This window comes from Lepidochelys kempii, chromosome 8 (assembly GCF_965140285.1).
Source record: "Lepidochelys kempii isolate rLepKem1 chromosome 8, rLepKem1.hap1, whole genome shotgun sequence".
In the NCBI taxonomy this organism is placed as follows: domain Eukaryota; kingdom Metazoa; phylum Chordata; order Testudines; family Cheloniidae; genus Lepidochelys; species Lepidochelys kempii.
Window position 1 is genome coordinate 10,228,857 of NC_136387.1, and position 22,308 is coordinate 10,251,164.

A 22,308-nucleotide genomic window follows, 5' to 3' on the forward strand; every position below is an offset into this window, starting at 1 on the left:
CCAACTGATTTCAAAATGAAATCACTCAGTTTCTGTGGATTGAGTGCAGGATAATCTCGAAACTATGAGTAACTAAAAGGAATTAAAAATTGAAATGGCTTCACTCATGCTTATTTAATTTATGCTCCTTAAAGTAAGTACCCTAAGAACAGGATACTTTAGAAAGCCAGAAAAAAATAAATACAACTTCTCTATTAGGTATCCAAAAAGAAAAAAATATAAGGAATCTGGGAAAACTAATGGGAACGTATTCCAGCTATTCAACAAACTTCCAGGGGAGATTAGGTGAATCTTTAGGAAATGCTGCAAAACTTTCCTCTTTGAAAAGGCCTTTCTACCATAAAAATGGTACTCACATTCTCTTTCCCACCCAATAAGAAAACCCCAAACCCTGACTGAAATAAAACAAAGAGAAAAAACCCCAAAGTACATTAATATTTAAAAAAAAATCAAAACCAAACACCCTACTCCAAACAGAGAGATCAGACCCTGTAAAGGGAGATGTGCCAGTGACTCCATGAAATCCATTAAGGACTTCACTATTGCTAGTGATTTTATATGGAAGATGCTCAGATACTACAGCGATGGGCAACAGTATAAAACCCTAAGACAGAGCCTACCCTGTGAAACAGGATTCTGCAGTTCAGACCCTTCAAACTAATGTGTGGGAACACTAAAGAAAACATCCATCTAACACTCTGATGGTCCTAGTGGCTGACAGCAGGCATTGCTCTTAATTAATGGCCTAATTTTCAGAGGTACTGAGCACCAACCCATTCTATTAAAGGTAATAAGAGAGTTGACCATGCTCAGTGCTTTTGAAAAATCGAGCCATAATTCCAAGATCCATTGTGCTTTAGAGAGAGGTTCTGTCACTACGATATGAAAGGAGGGATCACCCAGGGGTTTTCTCTTGAACTGAAATGGCTCCCAGTCTTTCTCTAGATTTTAAAGCCAGCAGAGACCACAATGATAATCTAGTTTGACCTTCTGCATTACACAGACCAGAGAACATGAGGCATCAGAACTACATCTCCCATGAGGAATGGCAGCAGCTATGGGGCACAAAGATTAATGTTGAATTGTTTCAACATTTCTGAATCCATTTTTTTCACCTCTTTCTGTTCCAAGAAACATTTCAATATTTCACCTTTTCTTTCCTGATTCAAGATGAAAACAGATGTCAAAATCTCAGAATTTCCCACAGGATGGAAATTCCGATTTTCAACCAGATCTAAAGTAAACTTGCCAAAAGGTAGCTCTTGCTAAAAAGGAAACTGAGGAGAGCTTTTATGGGGACGCTTGTAGTGAAGGCAGGAGCCACAGTGCTCTGCTGGCTACTGTAACGATATGCACTGTATTGCACGAGGCATTACAGCTATATATTCTTACAACATACTGCAAAGAGCTATTGCAGAAAATTGCTACTACGACGGATCTGTTACTTGTTTAGTAAAGGTCAAGCATGGAAGCATTTGGCTGCTGGGGCTGACATGGCTGTTCAGGGATTACTGATCATTACATGGTGCCAGGAGAGGCTTCAATTCAAAGGAGATCTAAAGAAAAGCAACTACAAATGTGCAACATGAGAAAAAGATAAGACTTCTGTGCTACACTACAATGAAAGCAATCAAAACTCACAGTTCCCCAGCAAATGGTAGGTAATATTGACAATAACTGGAAAACTTTTAAGCAGAGATTCACGCTACACTGCACAGTAGTTGGTGCATTTGAAAAGTCTGACCAAAAAACGTAGCTGCGTATCTTACCACTCCAGGGACTTGAGCAATATATACAGAAATAGATAATAGATCAAGATGAGCCAGGGTTGCTTATTCATGAGTCTGATGCGTATCGCTCATAACAGAAGGAGACTAGTGAGAGGTAGGTCTTCCAGAGAAGAACATTCAACAGTTGGAGTCATTTGATACCTTCATTACAGCCCTTAGTTTCACAGCTTAGTTGCAACATTTTGATGAATTTATAACATCAGTGGTTTTGGATCAAAAAGTATTGGGCGTTAACAATAAAAAAAAATCAGAGGGGGATCAGCTAAGAGATCCAGTCCTCAGGCTGAGTGACAGAGGTATGCTGAGCGACTGAAATAGTGTGACTGAATATACAAAGGAAACCACTTACTACCGACTTAGCAATTTCTTCTATCTGATCATGTTCCAAAGGGCTAAGAGGAGAGGAGGATGAAAAGATAAACATCAAAGTAACATGAAAACCTGTTTTGGGAGGCAGGGAGCTGGGGTGGAGGGGAAAGGAGAAATCAGGGAGTCATGTACAGTTATTTGGAGGAAAAGACTAGTAACTGGGACAGGGCAGGCAGCAGTAGAAATGTATTTCAGTCATTTGACTGCAATTTCAAACCAGCTCAAGGTTTGCCCAAGGCCAAACACTGATGATGAGAAAATACTGTCTTGGTTGTCATTCATGGTGCACAAACTTAAGGAGGATAATAGATATTAAAAGTGACATGTTCAGTAGACAGTTCATAGCATTCATTTTTTACTAGTACATGGATGCGGGTCAAGACAGAAAGGAAAGCTTCTGCTATTATTTTCTGTTGGCTATGGGGATCTTCTTGCTCAAGTAAAACAGGAGTTTAAATGGATGAGCCACAGCCATATGCGAATGTCTGTATCTATCTATATTAAGGATGGAGTGTTTTACCTGCAGAGGCAGCGAGAATACAAGAATTAGTGTTACTGACCCAAACTATGCTGCCTTGCTCTCCTCTGATATGTTCCAGAACTTTCTGCTACTGAGCATTTTATTTTCTTTTTGGGCCATCTTGAAACTTTTAAAGGTAATTTTACTGGCTGTCAAGCCATATTCTGGCTGTTAGTAGAGAAGAATCTATCCCTAAAGACATTAGAGACATTCCCAAGACATAATTCCCCATGCCAGGAGCATGATATATAAATATAGAGCACTGCATTGTACAAACAAGGAAGGCTTAATACCAACAGCATGCGATTTGGACTGCTGAATTAAACATGGTTGTGGAGCTGGTTTCTTTTATTGAAACAAGCCCTAAGGCAATCATATTGTCAGTATAACACTGGGCCAATTTATACCTGCTGGCTTCTGGGAGTACTTTTTTCTCAGCTATAATGTATGCTATTTATGGAACACAAGAATGTTAAAACCATGACTTAAGTGAACTGTAATATGTTATCCACGCAACAGGAAATCCATCTCAGAGTGACATTGCTCGTCTGAGGACAAAGCTGGCAGTGAGAACCAGGGTTTTTGTTATCTAACCATACGATGAATGAAATGATCTAGTGCATCGGGGAAAGAGCAAATATAAGGCAATATTAACTCAGAGGTTCCAGAAATGGGGATTTTCAATTACATATTGGTGTTTCCCCAAATATCATAATTATAAAATCATCAGCATTTTTAATATACAGAAATATGTGGCCTTAGCACCGGTTTCTACAAACTGTTTTAATACGATTTGCTTGCTACAAATAGAACTTCTCCACATTACAACCTGGGCGGCCCTTGCAGACCGAGTTTCTGACTGTAAAGTGAATTTACCTTGGAAGTGTAAGTATGTCCATCAGAGCCACAGACAGGGCTGGCATGCATCACTGGACATGGCTTGCACTTGACTAAATTGGCTGGTCCAATCCAATGTTTCGCGGCCAGATTTCCTTTCTTTTGCCAAAGGCTGCAAAACAAAAAACAAAAAAAAAATCAGTCTTGAGATATGAGTGTGAAAAACAAGAGCATGAGAACTTCTCTTAGTCATTCAAATCCTGTTTATTTATTGTATTCATTTAAAAAATCCTGAAAATTAAATGTAGCTCCTAGCTATACCCTCATAATTTGGAAAATTATAACATACTCTCTACAATGCCTCTACAATACATAGCTCTCTTCCAATCTATAATTAATATACTTTACAGTCACATTAATGAACTTAGCTGCTATATTTTACTTTATAACTTGAAAAAACCTTATTTACAAATGTAATATAGCTAATCCTTGCAACATTCCTATGTGGCAGGAAAATACGATTATCATCATCTCCATCTTGTATTTGGAGAAATGGTGACACAGAAGACCCGATTTTCAGCCCCTGCCTTATTTGGGTCCCTATATTTGTGCCAACAAGTAATTGCTTATGTAACTGACAGTTTTTTAGACATCTATGTACCTGATTGCACTTGCAAATCAGGTAAATGCACATCTAAATGACAAATTCTGCCTGCAAACTTTGTGTTCATGAAATGGATGACAGGTTTCCAAAATCTGCCCTAGAGAAGTTAAATGACTTACACAGTCATATATTAAGTCAGTCAGTGGCAGAGTTGATTTTAAGTGTTCCAGCTTTCCAGAAAATTATAAACAATGAGAAACTTCTTAAATACAATTGTTAAGATGGAGTTCAGGATCAAAGTGTTTAACAACAACTTATAGGCAAGAATCCCTAAAGAAATGCTGCAGTTTACATTAAAGATTTAAAAGTATGGACATGCAATTAAGATCATGCAACCAATTTTTGCTCTGCACATGTAGTGACATCAGCTTCCATCTTCCCTTCACATCAACTTTCCAATGTATGTTAATTTTGGATCAAGAACATTCCTAAAGAATTTAGAACAATCTCGAGAGATTGTACCACTGTCATCCTTCCTTTCCTTTATATACATTTATATACTTTCTATATAAAGTACCTTTCCCAAAACTGTGGAAGACTCAGTTACAGCATTTCAAAAATGTGTATGAAATCTTTGGATCTTTTGGATCTCAAAAAGATAAGATGAACACCCAATAAATGCAATTGATTGCTAAAAATGCAGATCAATAGCTTCACTTTCCTATTATAATGAACTGTCTTGAGTATTGTAATAATTTACATTACCAGTAAGTAGTGTGGAGTGTATGTGGCACCCAAAAAAAGAGAAATAACCACTTTTTGGCAGTGCTGAAAGTCAGGGTCCTGGCCTCTGGGCATGTCTGCCAATCAGAATAGCATAATGGTTCTGTCTTGTATTTGATTGGCTGTAAGGGATGTCACTCAGTATTCTGTTGGAGTGGCATTCTTTGTAAAACAGAGACAGGACTCCATCTTGGTGTGTAGCTTGAATTTAGCTCTTAACAATATTAGATGTTTTTCTAATTCACTTTCAGGTTTCAGGACCTGATTTTTAGAAACCAGACACCCAGTTCTATACCTATCTTTGCATGCTACCTACCACATGTGGGAATCTCCCCAAAATGGCATTCCCTGTGCATGTGGCTAGACAGATGGCTATTCAGTCATGTGGGAGTGCACATGTAACGTGTGCTGGAAACGGCCCAACTTGATTATCATACACATTGTAAGGAGAGTGATCACTTTAGATAAGCTATTACCAGCAGGAGAGTGGGGAGGGAGGAGGTATTTTTTCATGCTTTGTGTGTATATAAAAAGATCTTCTACACTTTCCACAGTATGCATCCGATGAAGTGAGCTGTAGCTCACGAAAGCTTATGCTCAAATAAATTGGTTAGTCTCTAAGGTGCCACAAGTACTCCTTTTCTTTTTGCGAATACAGACTAACACGGCTGTTACTCTGAAACCTGTGTAACGTGTGTGTATGTGGTAAAAGTGCATTCAAAAGTCGGCTTGCATATCACTCCACTCCATTCATTACAACACAACAAATGAATCCGCAGCAACTCAAGTATTCTTCTTTCATCATTAAAAATGTTTGTTTGGAGAAGGCTCTCTAGAATCCCCCTCATAATCCCCCACTATCCTTGAAGAGCCCATATCACTGTAACACTGTGTATTTCCAAGCCTGACCAGTATTTTCAGGCATTATATTAAATCTATTGAAAACACATTGTTATGTTGCTATTATCATTAGCATACAGTAGTAAGCTAATAACATGCTTTTTTTTCCCATTAACCACAAGCCATGTTCACCATACAGATAAGTTCTTCTCTTTCAGGCATCAAAACATTTACTAGCGAAGGACATTGACTTCATTGCAAACACGAAGAAAAATAACCATCATCCGACTGCTTTGTCCTTACAGCATAATATAAAATATATCATCAAGCAGTTTAGCTACAAATGCATTTCAAAGTACCACTGAATGACTTTATCACACTTCTAGAAAAATATATATGGATACATTTTTAAAGCAATTTCACTACAGATTGCAATTTGCTACACAGTACAAACTCTGATGTAATGTTACATTCAGCTGTTAACATAATAAAAATTCTATTCTTCCATTTCAGCTCAAGTTTTCTTCTATTCTAACCTTTGTCACAGTGATAAATAGTGCTATTAGGAAGCAAGTGTCCACAGAAAGAACCCCATCACCATGTCATAAGACCTAAAAAATTGGAGCCTGTGGTCAAAGTCAGAATTCCCCTGTAATCTTGAAGAAGCCCCCAATATATAGTGCAACTCTCGTCTCTTGACAAGCGCATTCAATTTTACATGCTAGAGTTACTATTACTAACAAGCTAAATCCTCTGATGCAAGCACCCAGAGATTACAGAGCTTTCGGTTCTGAAGCCCTACATCCATATCTGACTGGCTATGGATCCAAAACTGTGTGTCCGGGGAAGAAATATCCAGCTCCAGACAAGATGGCCCAAATCTCATGAGAAAATCTAGCCAACTTTTGGACCCATTAGAGGCCACTGTCACTTTTGCAAGAAGCAGCAGTTTGTGCAGCGGCAGCAGCTACAGGTCTGGGATAGAAGCAGGGGCAGAATACGTTGCCTACGTAAGCCCTTTGGAATGGGGAGAAAATTTGGGGGAGTGATATAAGGTGCAGCGTGACAGAGGAGGGAGGAAGGGAAAAAGTTTTCTGTGGAGGAAGCTGTACACTGCAGCCCCAGCACACGTGCACACACACACACGAAGTTAGATACAGCAGCAGGAGGAATTCCATTCCCCATCTCTCCCCAGACAACACCCTGATCCACAGACAAGTTGGAGGGTCTGAGGAGAAAGAGAGCTAAGGATGCAAGAAAGGACTTTGTTCCTGACCCTCTGCCAGCAGGGAGCTGCTTACTGAAGCCTCTGCATGGCCACCCACAGCAGGAAGAGTTTTACTGCACCCTGCGGTGACTAGACAGGGCTCTCCACGTGCTATCACAGTGATCTCCAATCTAGACAACCACAGGAAGCAGAGTGGTCAGATTTATAAAGTGCAAACAGGATGGATTCAATGGAGCATCTCAACTTACAAATCAACCTGTCCTTTTCCTCCACGTTGATCCCGATTACCAGTTAAACTAGGGTCCCTTTCCCTGACACAGGGCTTCCACCCCATGTACATATTGTCTTTCAATCAGTTGGCACAATTAAAATCCTGGCTTTCCTTCACCATGGTATGTACGTGTGCTGCACTTTTTGACGTATCGCCTCTACTTGGAATGGTGTATGACACTCAAAATGTTGAGGTAAATTTAACTAAGAGAAGAATAAATATCAAGATGTCAAAGGCACCCACTGTACACACACACACACACACAGAGTACCATCTGGGACACATTCAGTTGTCTTTCACACAAGGCTCTTTGCATGGTGTGGGACCTGTTCATATGAATGCATATCCAGAGCCTCTATCTCATGACTCATCCAGCTGCCACAGCAGCAGGGATCTGTATGGTGTGTACAGTTGGACTCACGCTCTGGAAACACAAATCTCGTGCCTTGCTTGGCAATGTCCAGCTGCCCTTTGTGTGTGGACGTGTCCTGTGTACTCTGCACCCTTAAATAGTCTCCATGTCACTGATGTGAGAAGCCGTGTGCAGAGCAGTAATGGAAGATGAACAGGCCATGCACTGTTCTCTCCTCTGAGCAGCTTCCAAGCTATCTGCCAGTCTCCAGGCTGAACTAGTTCTGATTCAGGCCGAGGAGTGACTGCGTCTCATGCCTTGCCATGCTGCATTCTTCGACTCTGCTCCTTTCCACCTTCTCTCTGGCTGCAATTCATTCACACATTTGATCCAACTCTTCCCTTTATCCCATTAATGTGTCTAGAGCTTCTTAGAAATCACATTGGAATCAAGGCTGGATGCGTATAATACACTCTGCTTCGAGTAACACCATCGGCTAGTGCAGAACATGTCAGCCCTGCTTACTTACTGGTGACTCTCACTCATGTTGGGCAGCTGGGAATAGCTTCTGATTCTCTTTCAGGTGCTATCCAAGGTTTTGATTGTAAGCTTTGACGCTCTAATGCACTTTGGACCTGTCTTCTTTAGAGACGACCTCTCTCCTGTGTTGCGCTAGCCAAGATCACCTGAGGTGCTTGAGCTGCCAAACTCCAAGTTTAGAGAGGATACAGAGTATTTTTGGTGAGTGGTACTTGACTTTGGAATTCCCACTAACTCTGGTCCATCAAAGCCCAAGTTTAATGACCTTTAGGGCACAATGAAAAGCCCATTTATTTTCCCAAGCTCTTCCAGTGCATGTGCATATACATGTATGGGGGGTGGGGAATGTTGGACTGAGTAGGTGCGAGTGGATCAGAGGGAAGAATCTCATCATGGCTGAGTGGTGGACGGGTGGTGCACAATGATCCCAATTGTATACGTCTGGACTTTGTAGATGTTATGTATTGTACTTAAGGCAATGGATAGATACATTTAAAATAATTCTAACTTAAGAAACTTAAATAAATATGCTTTCTTATCGTTACTGCCTTTTACTGTTTCTTGTGAGATATGACTCCAAAACCAAAAGTGATCTTGGCTTGGACTTTGGAAAGGCAAATGCATGATAATCATGGTTTTGTCAAAGCAAAAACTAAAGTACATCTGGTCCAGACTCATTTCTATAGATCATAGGGAGCTGCTATTTGTTTTAGCCCATTTTAAACATCATGCACATACATTATTTTCAAAATCCTATACAGCTTTCTCTTGGGAAAGAAGAGACTGAATTTGCTTGGACTACAATGAGAGGAACAAAGGTCACCAGAGGTAGATGGACATCCCCCTTTACTCTCAGACTACATAACACAATGTGTGGTGCCTAAGACTACCCCCACAAGTTCTGTCCTGGTCTAAGAAATCACAGAATTGACTAGTGACCAAACTACAAATCCTGTTTTGTTTAAATAAATAATAAAAAAAGACTAAACAATCTATAAATGGAATTGTTGATACAAAGTGAAACACTGGGCTCCTCTGATTTACAATATCTAAACCAGGGGTGGGCAAACTACGGCCTGCGGGCTGGATCCAGACCACCAGCTGTTTTAAGCTGGTCCTCGAGCTCCCACTGGGGAGCAGGGTCTGGGGCTTGCCCTGCTCCGGCGCTCCAGCCAAGGAGCGGGGTCAGGGGCTGTTCCATGCGGCTCCTGGAAGCAGCGGCATATCCCACTCTCCGGCTCCTATGCATAGGGGCAGCCAGGGGCCTCCACTCTGCATGCTGCCCCGCCCCAAGTGCCACCCCTGCAGCTCCCATTGGCCAGGAACCAGTTGCAGGTGTGGTACCTGCAGACAGGGCAGCATGCAGAGCTGCCAGGCTGCACCTCATGTAGGAGTCAGAAGGGGACATGTTGCTGCTTCTGGGAGCTGCTTGAGGTAAGCGCCGCTTGGAGCCTGTACCCCTGAGCCTCCCCTTGTGCCTGAACCCCCTGCCCCAGCCCTGATCCACCTCCCACCCTCTGAACCCCTCGATCCCAGCCCAGAGTACCCTCCTGCACCCAAAACCCCTGAACCACAGCTCCACCCCAGAGCCCGCACCCCCAGCTGGAGCCCTCCCACTCCCCACACCTCACTCCTCTGCTCCAGCCTGGAGCCCCCTCCTGCACATGAACTCCTCATTTCTGGCCCCACCCTGGAGCTCGCACCCCCAGCCAGAGCCCTCACCCCCTCCTGCACCCCAACCCTAATTTTGTTTTCATGGCCCACCATACAATTTCTATTCCCAGATGTGGCGCTCAGGCCAAAAAGTTTGCCCACCCTTGATCTAAACAGAAGACAAGAAGGACTAGTGAGCAGCTCATCTAGAGAGGAAGGATGGTTTTCAGATAATAATCACTTCCTACTCACTTAAAGTTATAGATTTAGGCTGAGATTTTCAAAAGTGCCTAAGGGAGTTAGGCACCTAGCTCCCATTGAAAATCTTAGCCTTATAACTTAAAGACAGGCCAACGGACAGATTTTAAAAAGTATTTAGATGCCCAGGTACCTTTTCAAATCTGGTAACAAATCCTGAAGATTCACCTTAATTCTTAGTCAGGCAAATGAAGCCAGGAAGAGTTTTGAAGGAAGAAGGACATCAGAATTTGGCCTACCATGCATAAGCTAGGTTTGTCTTATGCTGTTGTGTGTGTTTTTTTAAATTTTTATATAGGTAACTTCATCCCTGAATAGCTAAGCTGAAGAAACAAATCTTTACAGTCTGTTGAGGATTTCTGACTAAAATCAATGTGTACTGTACTTTCAATTTTAATTTCTCAGCCGGCAGCCATTTGAGTGAAAGTATATTTTTAGATTACCATTTGTAATCCAAGATTACATGAATTTAAAGTAGTTACGATTAGTATTTAACTTATTAGTCATGTACAAATTAATACTCAATCAAATAAGTGATTTGGTAAAATGATGGCCATTACCCTTTTCTAAAAGTAAGCAGCATTTATCATGCTCTATTGGCCTCTAACATATCATGAATATTTTACTTTCTGGAGCTGTTTCCATTACAAAGATTTTTGTCTTTTCAGTTTGACAGGAAAACGTGTTCATTTACCTTTATCTATGTGTCCTGCACAGTTCTGGGAGCATACAAACTCAGAGTCAAACTATGATCTGTCAGAATACAGAACCTGAGAGAAAAAGATTTTCTTCCCTTATGCTCGCCCGTCTATTTGGGGGTGTGATCTCACATATGACATTTATATTATCTCGGGGGGGCTTCTTTTTGAACACCCACAGAAAGCTTCCTGTTGTATTTGCCGCATTTCTCACTGAACAGAAACTGCTCAAGTTAATGACTGTTATGGGAATAAATGGAATGCATGAACTACAATTGAATACTAACACATCCTGAATTTTTTATTTATGAATTCCGATGCTACTCACTACATTATTTTTCAAAATCCAGTTCTACCATTACATCATCATTTAGGCCCCAATCCTGCAAACATTTACATACAGGCTTAACTTTATGACGTGAGCAGTGCAGATGGGACTACTTAAGGTAGTAATGTTGAATAGCTCTGGAAGTGTTTGCAGGATCAGGGCCTTAGGTTCCATTCTAGCAAAGCCCTTTATGACATGCTTAATTTCAAGCGTGTGAGTTGGTCCCACCGATATCAGTGATGTTTCAAGCAAAGCACTTAAGCTCGTCTGTGAATAATTTCAATGGTGTCAGTGGACTACTCAGATACTTGAAGCTAAGCATATGCTTAAATGCTTTGCTTGATTGGGGCCTGACAAACCTGATCCTGAGACATTGACTCCTGGGTATTAAAGATCTGAATTTGATCCACATGCACAGTTTAAATTCATGCTTTTCTTGAGACAACCTTGTAAGATTGACAAGATCCAAGAGTCATGTGTTTGTTTTTCCCTGTTTGCATGGCCTCACTGCTCAGACCATTTATAACTCATATTTTGTCTCTCTCAGAGTTCATATTTTGGGGTCAGTGGCTGAAGTAAGATTTCATCTGGTGCTAATAAAATTTTCTGACCTCCCATCCCCACTCAAAAAAAGTAATGTAATTTGTCCATTTCAAGTAATTTCAGTAACTCGGAGTCTGGTGGCTTTTTCTGCCAGTTTAGTGAGAATAAACGGAACACACACACACAGCCTTGAGGCTAAATTCTGCTCTCCATGCAGCAAACTTGAAGTCAGTGACAATTTGTTGGTGTGAATGCAGAAACCAGGCCATTAGGCTATTCACTCGAACGACTAGGGCCCTGTCAAATTCATGGCCATGAAAACGTGTCACGGACTGTGAAATAAACGCTCCCCTGTGAAATTCAGCTATTGGAGGGGACGGAGAGGGGTAAGTCTGAGGGCGTCCAGGCCAGGGGCTCCTACCATTCATTCCCCAGGCTCCAGCTGCTAGTCCTTGGGCTGTAGAGGGACGGGATTTGCTCTTCCTCTGCATGGCTGCTCTCGGGGAGGAGATCAGCCCCACCTCAAGGTACCTCCCCCTGCTGCAGGAAGCTCTGGGGCTGCTGCCCAGCTGCCACAGCTTCCTGCAGAAGGGGGCAGTATCCGGAGGTGGGTTTGATCTTCCCCCGAGAGTGGCTGTGCAGGGGAAGAGCAAGTCTTGTCCCTCCCCAGCCTGGCCAGGACTACCAGCTAGGAGCAAGGGGGAGATCACACCCACTTCCACGATTGCGACTAAAGCTGGCCTCTGAAGCTGGCGCAGAAGTGAGGGTGGCAATCCCACAACCCCCCCCCAACAGCTTTAAGACCCCCCCATCCACTTTTAGGTGGAGAATCCCACGTTTACAACACTGTGACATTTCAGCTATAAACACCTGAAAATGTGAAACTGACTAATTTTCAAATCCGATGGCCATGAAATTGACCAGAACGAACCATGAATTTGGTAGGGCCCTACTAATGAGTAACAGTGATTTAACTGATTTTGGTTTGAGTTATTTTATTTACATACTGCATAGCAGTAGAATTTCCTTCTGTTCCTTTCAGACAGTTCATTTTCCACCATGAACACATTCCTTTTAAGGCTCTCTTTCTTCTGATGTTTGAAACAAATTTACTCTCTCGAACAGAATGCTATTTAATAAATATGAGCATTAACAATGGTGTATTATTCTTTCAAAGAGAAAATGCAACTTACCAGTTTTAATAACAATTTGTTTAACATGCACAACTGAAGCAGAAGATATATGCAGGAAATTTGTTGTGTTAGTTTCTTCATTCATGGCTCAGTTCACAGTACATGACTGCAACTCTCTCAGTTGTAGGAGCCCATTCAAGTTTAAAAAGTGATTATATTACTTAAAAGGCTGTAGAGGAGTGTATGGTTTTGTCAGAAACAATAGCATATAATGTCACTATCTGAGATGAGTCAAATTCATTTTAGTCAATAGGCCAGCCATATGGCAGTAGCTCAAATTTTGAATTGGTTGTATCAAATTCTTCTGATGCGTGTGCTGAAGTATAGGTAAACCCCTACTTCCTAAAAATGACACACATCCTCCAAAAATAAGAGTGCATTTTTCTATAGAGATTTTTTGAGACATTAAAAGAGACATTTTTTGGATGCTTTTTAATCCTATAACCGCTAACGCCACATCAAATGTCAAAACAAACAAATTAAAACTTAGTCAAGAACACTGGCTGCCATAAATTGACAGACTGCAAATCTCTATTCAATGGAAGGGAACACACACACACGGACCATGTTTGTCTGTGCCAGTAATCCTGCTTATGAATGAATGTATTGGGAACACCAAGGCCAAAGCAAATGAAGCCCTTTTTGCTGAAATTTAACTGATTCTAATCCTGCTTTAACATTCATAGTTGAAAGGACCTACTTCAAAACATTAGAAGAAACAACTAGGAATAGGGAAGCCACCTAGAAATTCCCTCCTGGGTGTAAAATGTTGGAGTATCTACAAGAAAACAAAATACAAGTAAATTCAACACTCAAATACAACTAGAAAAAAGTGGGAACCTTTTACCCAACTCTAGGCGACTTGGATACAAACCACTGCATACTGTGGTGGATATATACCATCACTTCCTTCATATTGCTGAACTAGGGCACAAATGGGTGACAGTTTGATAGGATTAAGTCAACCTCTTAACATTGCCAAATTATAATGCCTATCAAATTTTTAATGGTTTAAAGAGTTAATAGTATGTCACTGTAGTATCACACATTGGCTCAACTTCATCACATAGAGGCATATACTACCAAAATGGAACTGCTGCAGTTCTGCTGCATATGGGGATAGGTGAAATGGGTTTAGCCATGTTACTTGGGTGAGGAGACTCTGTACCACCTGAGCACCACAGAGGAGTTGATGGATAGCAGTTTCCTCCATGGTAGTGCAGAAGACCAGGATTGGGAAAGCCCGTGAGAAGGTCAGGAAATACAGCTAGTTAATTTTCTGAGTGAAAAATTTTCTTGTTGAAAAATGGGGTTTCATCAAAAACATCTCCCCTCCCATAAGAGAATGTTGTTTTCAACTAAATTTTTCAATGGGAAATTTAGAAGTGAAATGATACATATGAATTTGAAGAAATGTGGACCCTGTTTCTAGACACATTTGGATAAAAGAGAGGGCTCAAAGAATGCCCGATCTCCATTCCATCTAGCCCCTCCTCCTTTTTCCTCTTCCTTCCCTCCCTCCTCTCCCTATTTATGTATGTCTTCTCCTATTTTATTACGGTAACCCCCACAATAACACGTCTATGTAGTATTGTCTGTTTTTTTATGGTTTCCTTTTGCAGTTTTGATGAGCTGTAAAATTGTACAATTCTATTGGCAATCCCGTAAAGCGTGCCATAGTCAGAAAAATATACAAGCTGTAAGTCATTTACCCTTTTGTTCTTTTCATCCTCTGTCTCTTTATGAAAATCAGCACAAATATTAATCACAAAGAAAGGAAGATGAAATGATATGATACATTAGTTTAGTTTCAGTTCAAATTGCAATTCCTAGATTTTCAAGAATCATCTGACCTCCTGTATAACACAGCCCATAGAATTTCACTTAGCTACCATTGAATTGAGCCCAATAATAACTTGTAACAATTTGAAATGATTTTTTCCCCCATTTGAAATGTTCTGGGAAAAATTACAAATGAGTAACTAAAATTTTTCATTAGAAATTTTTCATTAGAATAAAATAAAATAAAATAGAATAAATATTAATAATAAAATAAAATAGTTCTTTGACAAGCTCTACTGGGCACGTGACCAGTCTGAAATTTTGAGTCTATGGATGATATTGATCCAAGATCCCCCGTAGGGAGCACCTCCCAGGCTGTAACCACTACTATGGAGTGGAGGCTCTGGAGTGGCTGAAGATTCTATTGCCAAACCACTGCACAAAGCTCATTGGCTTGACATTATTTGGGGGCAGGGCAGAGGATGAGAATTTGGACCAAATCTGGTTACCTGTTTTACCTGTGGATGGTTTTCGTGCATAGCTATGCTGAAATATAGTATGATTTTTTCAGTAGCTTAGTGATAGGCTGGTACATAAAGGCATGAAATTAATAAGTGACTTTGCAAATTTAATATAAAATAGGTAAATCAAGAATATGGGGTTTAATTTTCAGACAACAGCTTAACAGACAACAGCTTACCAGAGAACATGGGCCTGTTGTGCTTTTCACTAGCTGAATAATTTTGCTACCCAATATAACGATTCTGATGATTCAGAGGAACAACTGAGAAATTATAACGCCATTTTAATGGCAAGTGATATTGATGGACAACATGTGCCCCATTTGAATCAACATTCATCATATCAGAACTGGTTCAAAATAGTCAAGTTGTCAATAATATTTCATAATCAACAAGCAAGTTCAAATGTAATTACATAAAAACCTGATTTTACCAGAGCAAATTCAATCCTGTTTCTAAATGAATGTAATATTAATAAGAAAACAAAATGCATATAGTTCAGACTGTGTATAAACAAGAGCTAATACTATTGCAAAGTGTTTAGCCTTTGATTATTTTTAGCCCCAAAGATGAAAAATTATTTACTAAATTCGTGCATAAAGTACTATACAGAAAACTCTTTCTGAATATAATGTAATGGGATTATGAGCATGAGATTTCAGCCGAAGACCAATGAGGTTCTTTCTGAATATGGTTATGCAGGTCTTTAAAAAAGATTCAGACTCCAGCTCATTTAACCTTTGTTACCAGTCAAAAAACAAAAATATCTAGGAAATTCACGCTGGGGGTTAAATTAACAACAAACCCACACATGTGACAGTATGCAAAGTCACACCTTGAGAATGAAATGGGGCGAAGATCTAACTAACTACTGATAATACAAATTTCCAGAAGAAATTAGTTGGTGGCCTGAATCTAATTCTGAGTGGACAACTTCCAACATATGGAAGCAGTAACTGACTCCTGGCAGACAAACAGAATGGTCCAAAGAGATCCTCTCCTTTCTGTAGTTTCAGAACAGGATCAAGGCACTTTGGCAGGAAAATCCTGCCATGGCAGTAACAATGCCATTCATGTTCTGCGGATGAAGGAAGGGCCTCCGTCTTCTGGGCTGTCTTTACAGCACCACATTCATTCAAAAGGAACAGAAAATAATGATCAAACTGTTCAAACACCCTATGAAGAGAGACTGAGAAAGATCATTCTCACTGTGTAAGTGTACTAGTATTTCACTAGTCTCACATTTTCAGAGAAATGAATAGTTTTCTAACTAAGAGAAAAATGGTTCCCTCACACATACTTTGGTCACAAACTCTTTTACAAAGGCTAGAGGGCTGACTAATGTACTTGGCTGTTGAGGAAGACTGGATTTTTGCCCATTTGGAAATGGAGAAGTGTATAGTAGCATTATTTATTTGTATTGTGGTAACATTGAAAGGGTCCCATCAGGGTCCCCATTGTGCGAGGCTATATTTCTATGTGCATGTGCAATGCCTAGCAGAATGGGGCCCTGACAGCTTTGGTGGTGGTGTAAGGCAGCTCTTTAGAATAGAGATGGTCAGTTATTAGTTTGGTAGCACTGCCAGAATTTTCCAGAGGAATGCAGCAAGAAAGGAAATTAACAGCTTATAACTCAGGTCACCTTGAATGTAATTTCATGGGACAAATAAAAGGCACTTCTCTAGCGCAAGGGTTTTCATGCTGCTGAGTTTCAAAGGCCTGCTGCAAACAATGGTGGAGTGAGAGAGTTTCTCAAAAATAAAATAAAATGAAAAATATAATTTTTAATGGAAAGTTTCAGACAACCTAAATATAGGGGTTGCTAACAACTCTCCCTATAAGAGGGCTTATAAAGTTCCAGTGAAAGTATGCTGGTATAACGGAAGGCAGAATTTAGCTCAGGGTATAACACCGTAGGCTACATAAGACATCGATTATTCTGTACTTGTGCTACAAAGAAGTATACGTCTATCTATCTAAGGCACCTATCTGGCTCCCAGTACCACAGTATCTGATCACCTCACAACCTTTAATGCTTTTCCCCTCACAAAATCCCTGTGAGGCAGGCTATTGTTCCCTTTTATAGATGGAAAACTGAGGCTACAGCTGCTCAGAAAAAACTTAGATGAAACAATTTTCCATGGAAAATGCTGCAAAATTGTGTTGATTTTGACAAAATTTCTTTTTGGAGGCAAAAAGGAAAAAAACCCTGATAATGCTGAAATATTTTGTTTTGACGTTTTTGGAATGAAGTGTTTCAATATTTCATTTTGAAATTCCTTTTCATTGCAATGTTTTTATTTTGTATATCACACAGCATTATTGTAATTATTAGAATATAATACAAAATAAAAAGATCAATTGATTTTGATAGAAGTGAGACCCCCAAGGCACTTTTGGAAATACCAATTATGTGCTTATTTGCATCTTTAGATGCATAAATTCCTTTAAAAGTCTGGCCCTTAGGAGACTACCTATAACTATTGTCAATGAGACTTAGGTTCCTAAGTCTCTTAGAATATGTCTAAACTGCAATTAAAAAGCTGGGTCTGGCCATTGCCAGCTGACTCAGGCTCAAGGGGGTTGGGCTAATTGATTGTTCAACTGCAGTGTAGATGTTCGGGCTCGAGTTGGAGCCTGGGCTCTGGGACCCTGCGAGGAAGGAGTGTCCCAGAATCCAGGCTCCAGCCTGAGCCTGACCATCTACACCACAATTAAACAGCCCCTTAGCCCAAGTCAGCTAACACAGGCCAGCTGCGGGTGTTTAACTGCAACACAGACGTGCTCTGATTCTCTTTTGAAAATAGGGCTAAGGAGCCAAAGCTACCAAAAGTGTTGGCACTTTTGAAATTTTTACCTTAAGTAAAATTTTACCTATTTTGCCCAAAGCCACACAGGAAGTCTGTGGGGGAGCAGCGAATTACATTGGAGTCCCTCAGGCTAGCACCCTAGCCAATGGACCATCCTTCCTCTGTAAGGATAAGATATACCCTATCTTCCCCCCTCTTCCCAAAAAGCCCCATGGCTTTATCTTAAAGTAAACCAACATATGTGACCCTTAATATCAAACAGGAGCTGAATGTTACCTATGAACCAAGATATGTTTAAAAAAAAAAAGTTGTGTGCAAAAACAGTGGTCCCAAGTATTTACTTTTACTGAGAAGATAGAAAACATTTTGGAAGTCAAAACAGACTTCAATATTTTACTGCATGGAAACTATTCTTTTTTTGAAAGGGAACAAGTCTTAAATCTAGTGTCTGTACTTTCTCTGTTCCTGGTTCACAGTGTACTCTTGTCTCCAAGAAAGGAAGCACAATACATTCAGCAGTCCTTGGCCTGCTTCTGTCTTTCCTCTGTATAAGTGGTTTCCCAGTTTCTGAGGAAGAGAATGATGGATTTGAAATTTGTCAGTACGAATGCCAGAGCCATTTCTCTCTTTACATCACCTCTGTTGTACCTTTACTTGAGTTGAGAGTTAAGACTCATTTCTACAATCTTTTAAAATTTTTATGAAGACAGCATATCTCTTCAGCAGCCACTAGAATTGTTCCACCATATTTCAGTTGCGTGAAGAAAACAGTCTCCTTGTATGCGAACAAAAAGGATATTGTGCCTTTGATTTAGACACAAATTTCTTCATTTAATACAAACATTGTGAAATGACTGCAGACATAAAGAAGTCACTTCTCCACCTGGATTTTATATTCTCATAACAAAGAATAATAATGTACAGATTTGTCTTGGCATTTTATCACCATCCCATTGAATTTGGATGCACACTAGCTTTCTTTGGGAATTTCCATGATTTCATTAGGGGAAATGACTGCATTATCTGAATGTATTGAGACTGCCGATTGCTTTCTGTTTCTGCCTGCAAATCTACTCCCATATAGAACAATGGCCACTACGTTCTCTACTGTCTGTGTGTACATGTGTATTTGTATGTGTGAACATGCACGTTCATACACTGTGCTGAGTGGACCTCATACATTGCTCCCACACTGAATGTCTTACTGGAGGTGAGCGCTGATGGGCATTCCAGTTGCTCTTTCTGTGCTTCAATGCAATGCCAAAGGGATTAATTTGTTCCAGTATATGGACTGTCAATCACAGGACTGTTTCCAGCATAATTTACTATGCAAATGGACTTGGAGTTTGAGAAGTACAGGGGAAGCTATTTGAATCCAGCATGGTGGGGTTGGGAAGAAGGGAGAGTCCGTGTGGACCAGCCTGCATGGTACTTGGAAGGAAGAGCTTGGAGGAGGCACCAGGCAGTCAATTAACGTGTGCAGATGGCTAGAATGCTAGCTGAAGTTGCAGCATCTCCGTAAACTGTCTTAATAAAGAGCCAATCTAGTTATACAAACATGGAGTCCTCTCATATTGCTACCCAGCACATGGCACACGAAACAACAGGAATAACCCCCATGCATAGAAGACTGAAGGTGCGCCTACTTCCTCAAGGGCAGAGGAAAAGTAGAGACCCTTTATTTCCCAGAAGCCAAAAGAAAGAGGGAGAGAAAGCAGAAAGAAGAGGACTCTCAAACTCCCAGCAGTCAGAAGATAGAAGAGAGTGGGCCTGGTAAACAGCAGAATGTGACATCTAGAAACAAGGAATGCCAGAAATGTGGGTGTTGCAACGTAATTGCTTACAGAAGACCACCGCATTCCTAAGGGAAATTCCATTGAAAATCCTCACGTGGATTCTACTGGTTCCAGCTAGCAACTAGCTTTCAGAATAGAGCAAAGGGTCTGTTGGCCTGCTGGGTCTCAAGACTACTTGCTCTACAAGATGAAGGAGTCTAATTGAGTTTATTAAAATTTATACTAAGGCAAGGGTGAGCAACCTTTCAAAGGGGGGGGGTGCGCCAGACTGGGGCAGGGGACTGGGGTGCAGGAGGGAGTTCTGACCTGGGGCAGAGGTTTGGGGTGCGGGAGGGGGTGTGAGGTGCAGGCTCTGGCCAGGAGGCGTTTACCACAGGTGGCTTCCAGCCGGCGGTGCAGCAGGGCTCTGGCCTCATGCCACTCCTGGAAGCGGCTGGCTGCTGGCACGTTTCTGTGTGCCCCTGGCAGGTGTGTGTGTGGGGGGCAGCTCCGCACACTGTCCCTGTCCCCAGCACCGTCCTCACCGGCCAATGGGAGTTGTGAGGGGGGTGCTTGCGGTGTGGGCAGCGCATGGAGACCTGCTGCCTCCCTCCCCCCAAGGGACACGCAAAGACGTGCCAGCAGCCAGCTGCTTCCGGGAACAGCGTGGGGCCAGAGCCCTGCTGCACCGCTGGCTGGGAGCTGCCTGTGTAAACGCCTCCTGGCCTGAGCCTGCACCTTGCACCCCCACCCCCAAAAACGGCTGCCCGCAAGGGGGAAGCCGAAGAGGCACAAGTGGCTCTGGAGCCACAGCTGCCGACCCCTGTATTAAGGCGTTTTTGAAGAAAGAAGATCAAAGAGTACGGAAGGGACTGAGGTACTTTGGAGAGCCCTAAGGACTACAGAAACTGCTTTCTGCTTGGGCCTATTGGCACTGACTTCCTTAAAGGGGGCAAAGGAGGACAAAGCAATGGTATAGGTAGGAATGGAAAGTACAAAGGCCAAAATATAAAATATACACCCGCTATATTTTAAAGCCATTTTGGTCTACTGAGTAAACAACAGAGCTTCTTAACGCTTCCAGCTCTCATACATTTTCATAAGAGAATTGTTTTCCTTTTCATTGTTATCTTTATACTAAGCTAAAAGAGAATCTCAGACACAAAACTACGTAAAAATAACACCAAGAGTTTGTAATTTCAGAGGTGGCGGAGAGATGGCAGGAAATTTATAATTAAAGCTGAAATCCTCTAACTCCTGTGTTTGTGTTAGACTTCAGAACACTGGATTTTGCACACTGTATAAGCTGCAGTACATTGGCATAATATGCTCAGCGGTGAACTGCAAAGTAAATGCCACACATTTTTGGTGTTTGGTTTTAGTTCCCCTTTGTGATGTAAAACGATAGCTTATATTTCCCCCCAAACTTCAAAAGAAAAAAGAAAAGAAGGAGAAGGCAACTCTGTTTGCTGTTTTAGTATTAAAATATCAGGCAGATCAGGTCTGCCTCTCTTTGTCGGAGGGCTTTGTAAGATCTTTTGAGGACTTACAGTCTTGGGTGGAACCAGATTTCAAGATGAGCTGCCGCTTTCCTTCCCTCCAGCGGAGTGAGGAGGAATGCTGATTGTCATCAACTGTGCCCCACATATAATGTGGTTAGGTGGCTTTGTAAGTGGCTGTATAATTCAGCTCTTTGGCAAGATATCATATGAACCTCTGTCAAAATGTGCAAATAGACATTTCTTCACCATCTTCCAGCTCCCCAGCTTGCCTGCCACCATTTTGTGCTTCTCTTGCCACAAGAATAGGCTTTTCTCATTTCTCCAGAGAGGGATGCTTGGTGGGTTTCCAACACCTGTTCATCTTAAAAAGAGAGGGTCTGAAGTAATGAAAAAGAAAGACTTCACAGCTCAGAATGAAAGAGAGAGACTTCATAGCTCATAAATTTTGGTGGATCTCTCTGCAGCATCCTAATGAATACCATTGGTGCTCAAATGCTCTGGCCCTGCCTCCAAGAAGTGTCAGGGCTGAATGTCCTTCTCGGGCCAAACCCAGAGGGTCATCATGGGCAACTGTTTCTCCAGCATCAAGGCCCTGCCATGGAGAATCCCACAAGGCTCAATCTTCTCCCCAGAATATTCCACATCTATGTGAAGCTGTTGAGTGAGATGAATGGGCTGAAATGCCAGTAATATTCAGCTGACACCCAGCTACTTCTACATCTCCTTCACTTACTTTAATTTCACAATACTGTTTTTGGCAGAACTCACTCCACTGCTGGAACAAACAACCATTGATTACAGACAACACATTTCTTACTTGTGCACTTTATAGAACTAATATCCTAAGAAGTGTGGTGCCAGAAAGCTTTAGTCACTTTGCAACCATGGGGGAAAAGGGAGGGGAGAGCATCCTTAGACATTCAGTTCAACTGTGTTCTGCTTCATTATGTTGATTTTTCTCTTCCTATGGCGAATAATACGCAATCTTCACAGAAACTGACACGTTGCTGGTAGTGACAAGAAAGTCAATGCATTTTTTATAAAACTATAGTAATTCACTGCCCTTCAGGCAATGAACCAAATGTTTCTTTTCTAAAATTACTGCACAGTA

The 22,308-nt window shown here is 41.3% G+C and overlaps 1 protein-coding gene across 4 annotated transcripts in view; it reads right to left on the reverse strand.

The window, feature by feature from the left end:
* SPOCK1 (SPARC (osteonectin), cwcv and kazal like domains proteoglycan 1) overlaps positions 1-22,308 on the reverse strand; it is a 471,926-nt gene that overhangs the window by 151,837 nt on the left and 297,781 nt on the right. For all 4 annotated transcript variants that reach the window (XM_073355490.1, XM_073355489.1, XM_073355488.1 and 1 more), the window contains exon 5: positions 3,556-3,688. In XM_073355490.1, the coding sequence (XP_073211591.1) occupies positions 3,556-3,688 (133 nt within the window). The remainder of the gene's footprint in view (positions 1-3,555; positions 3,689-22,308) is intronic.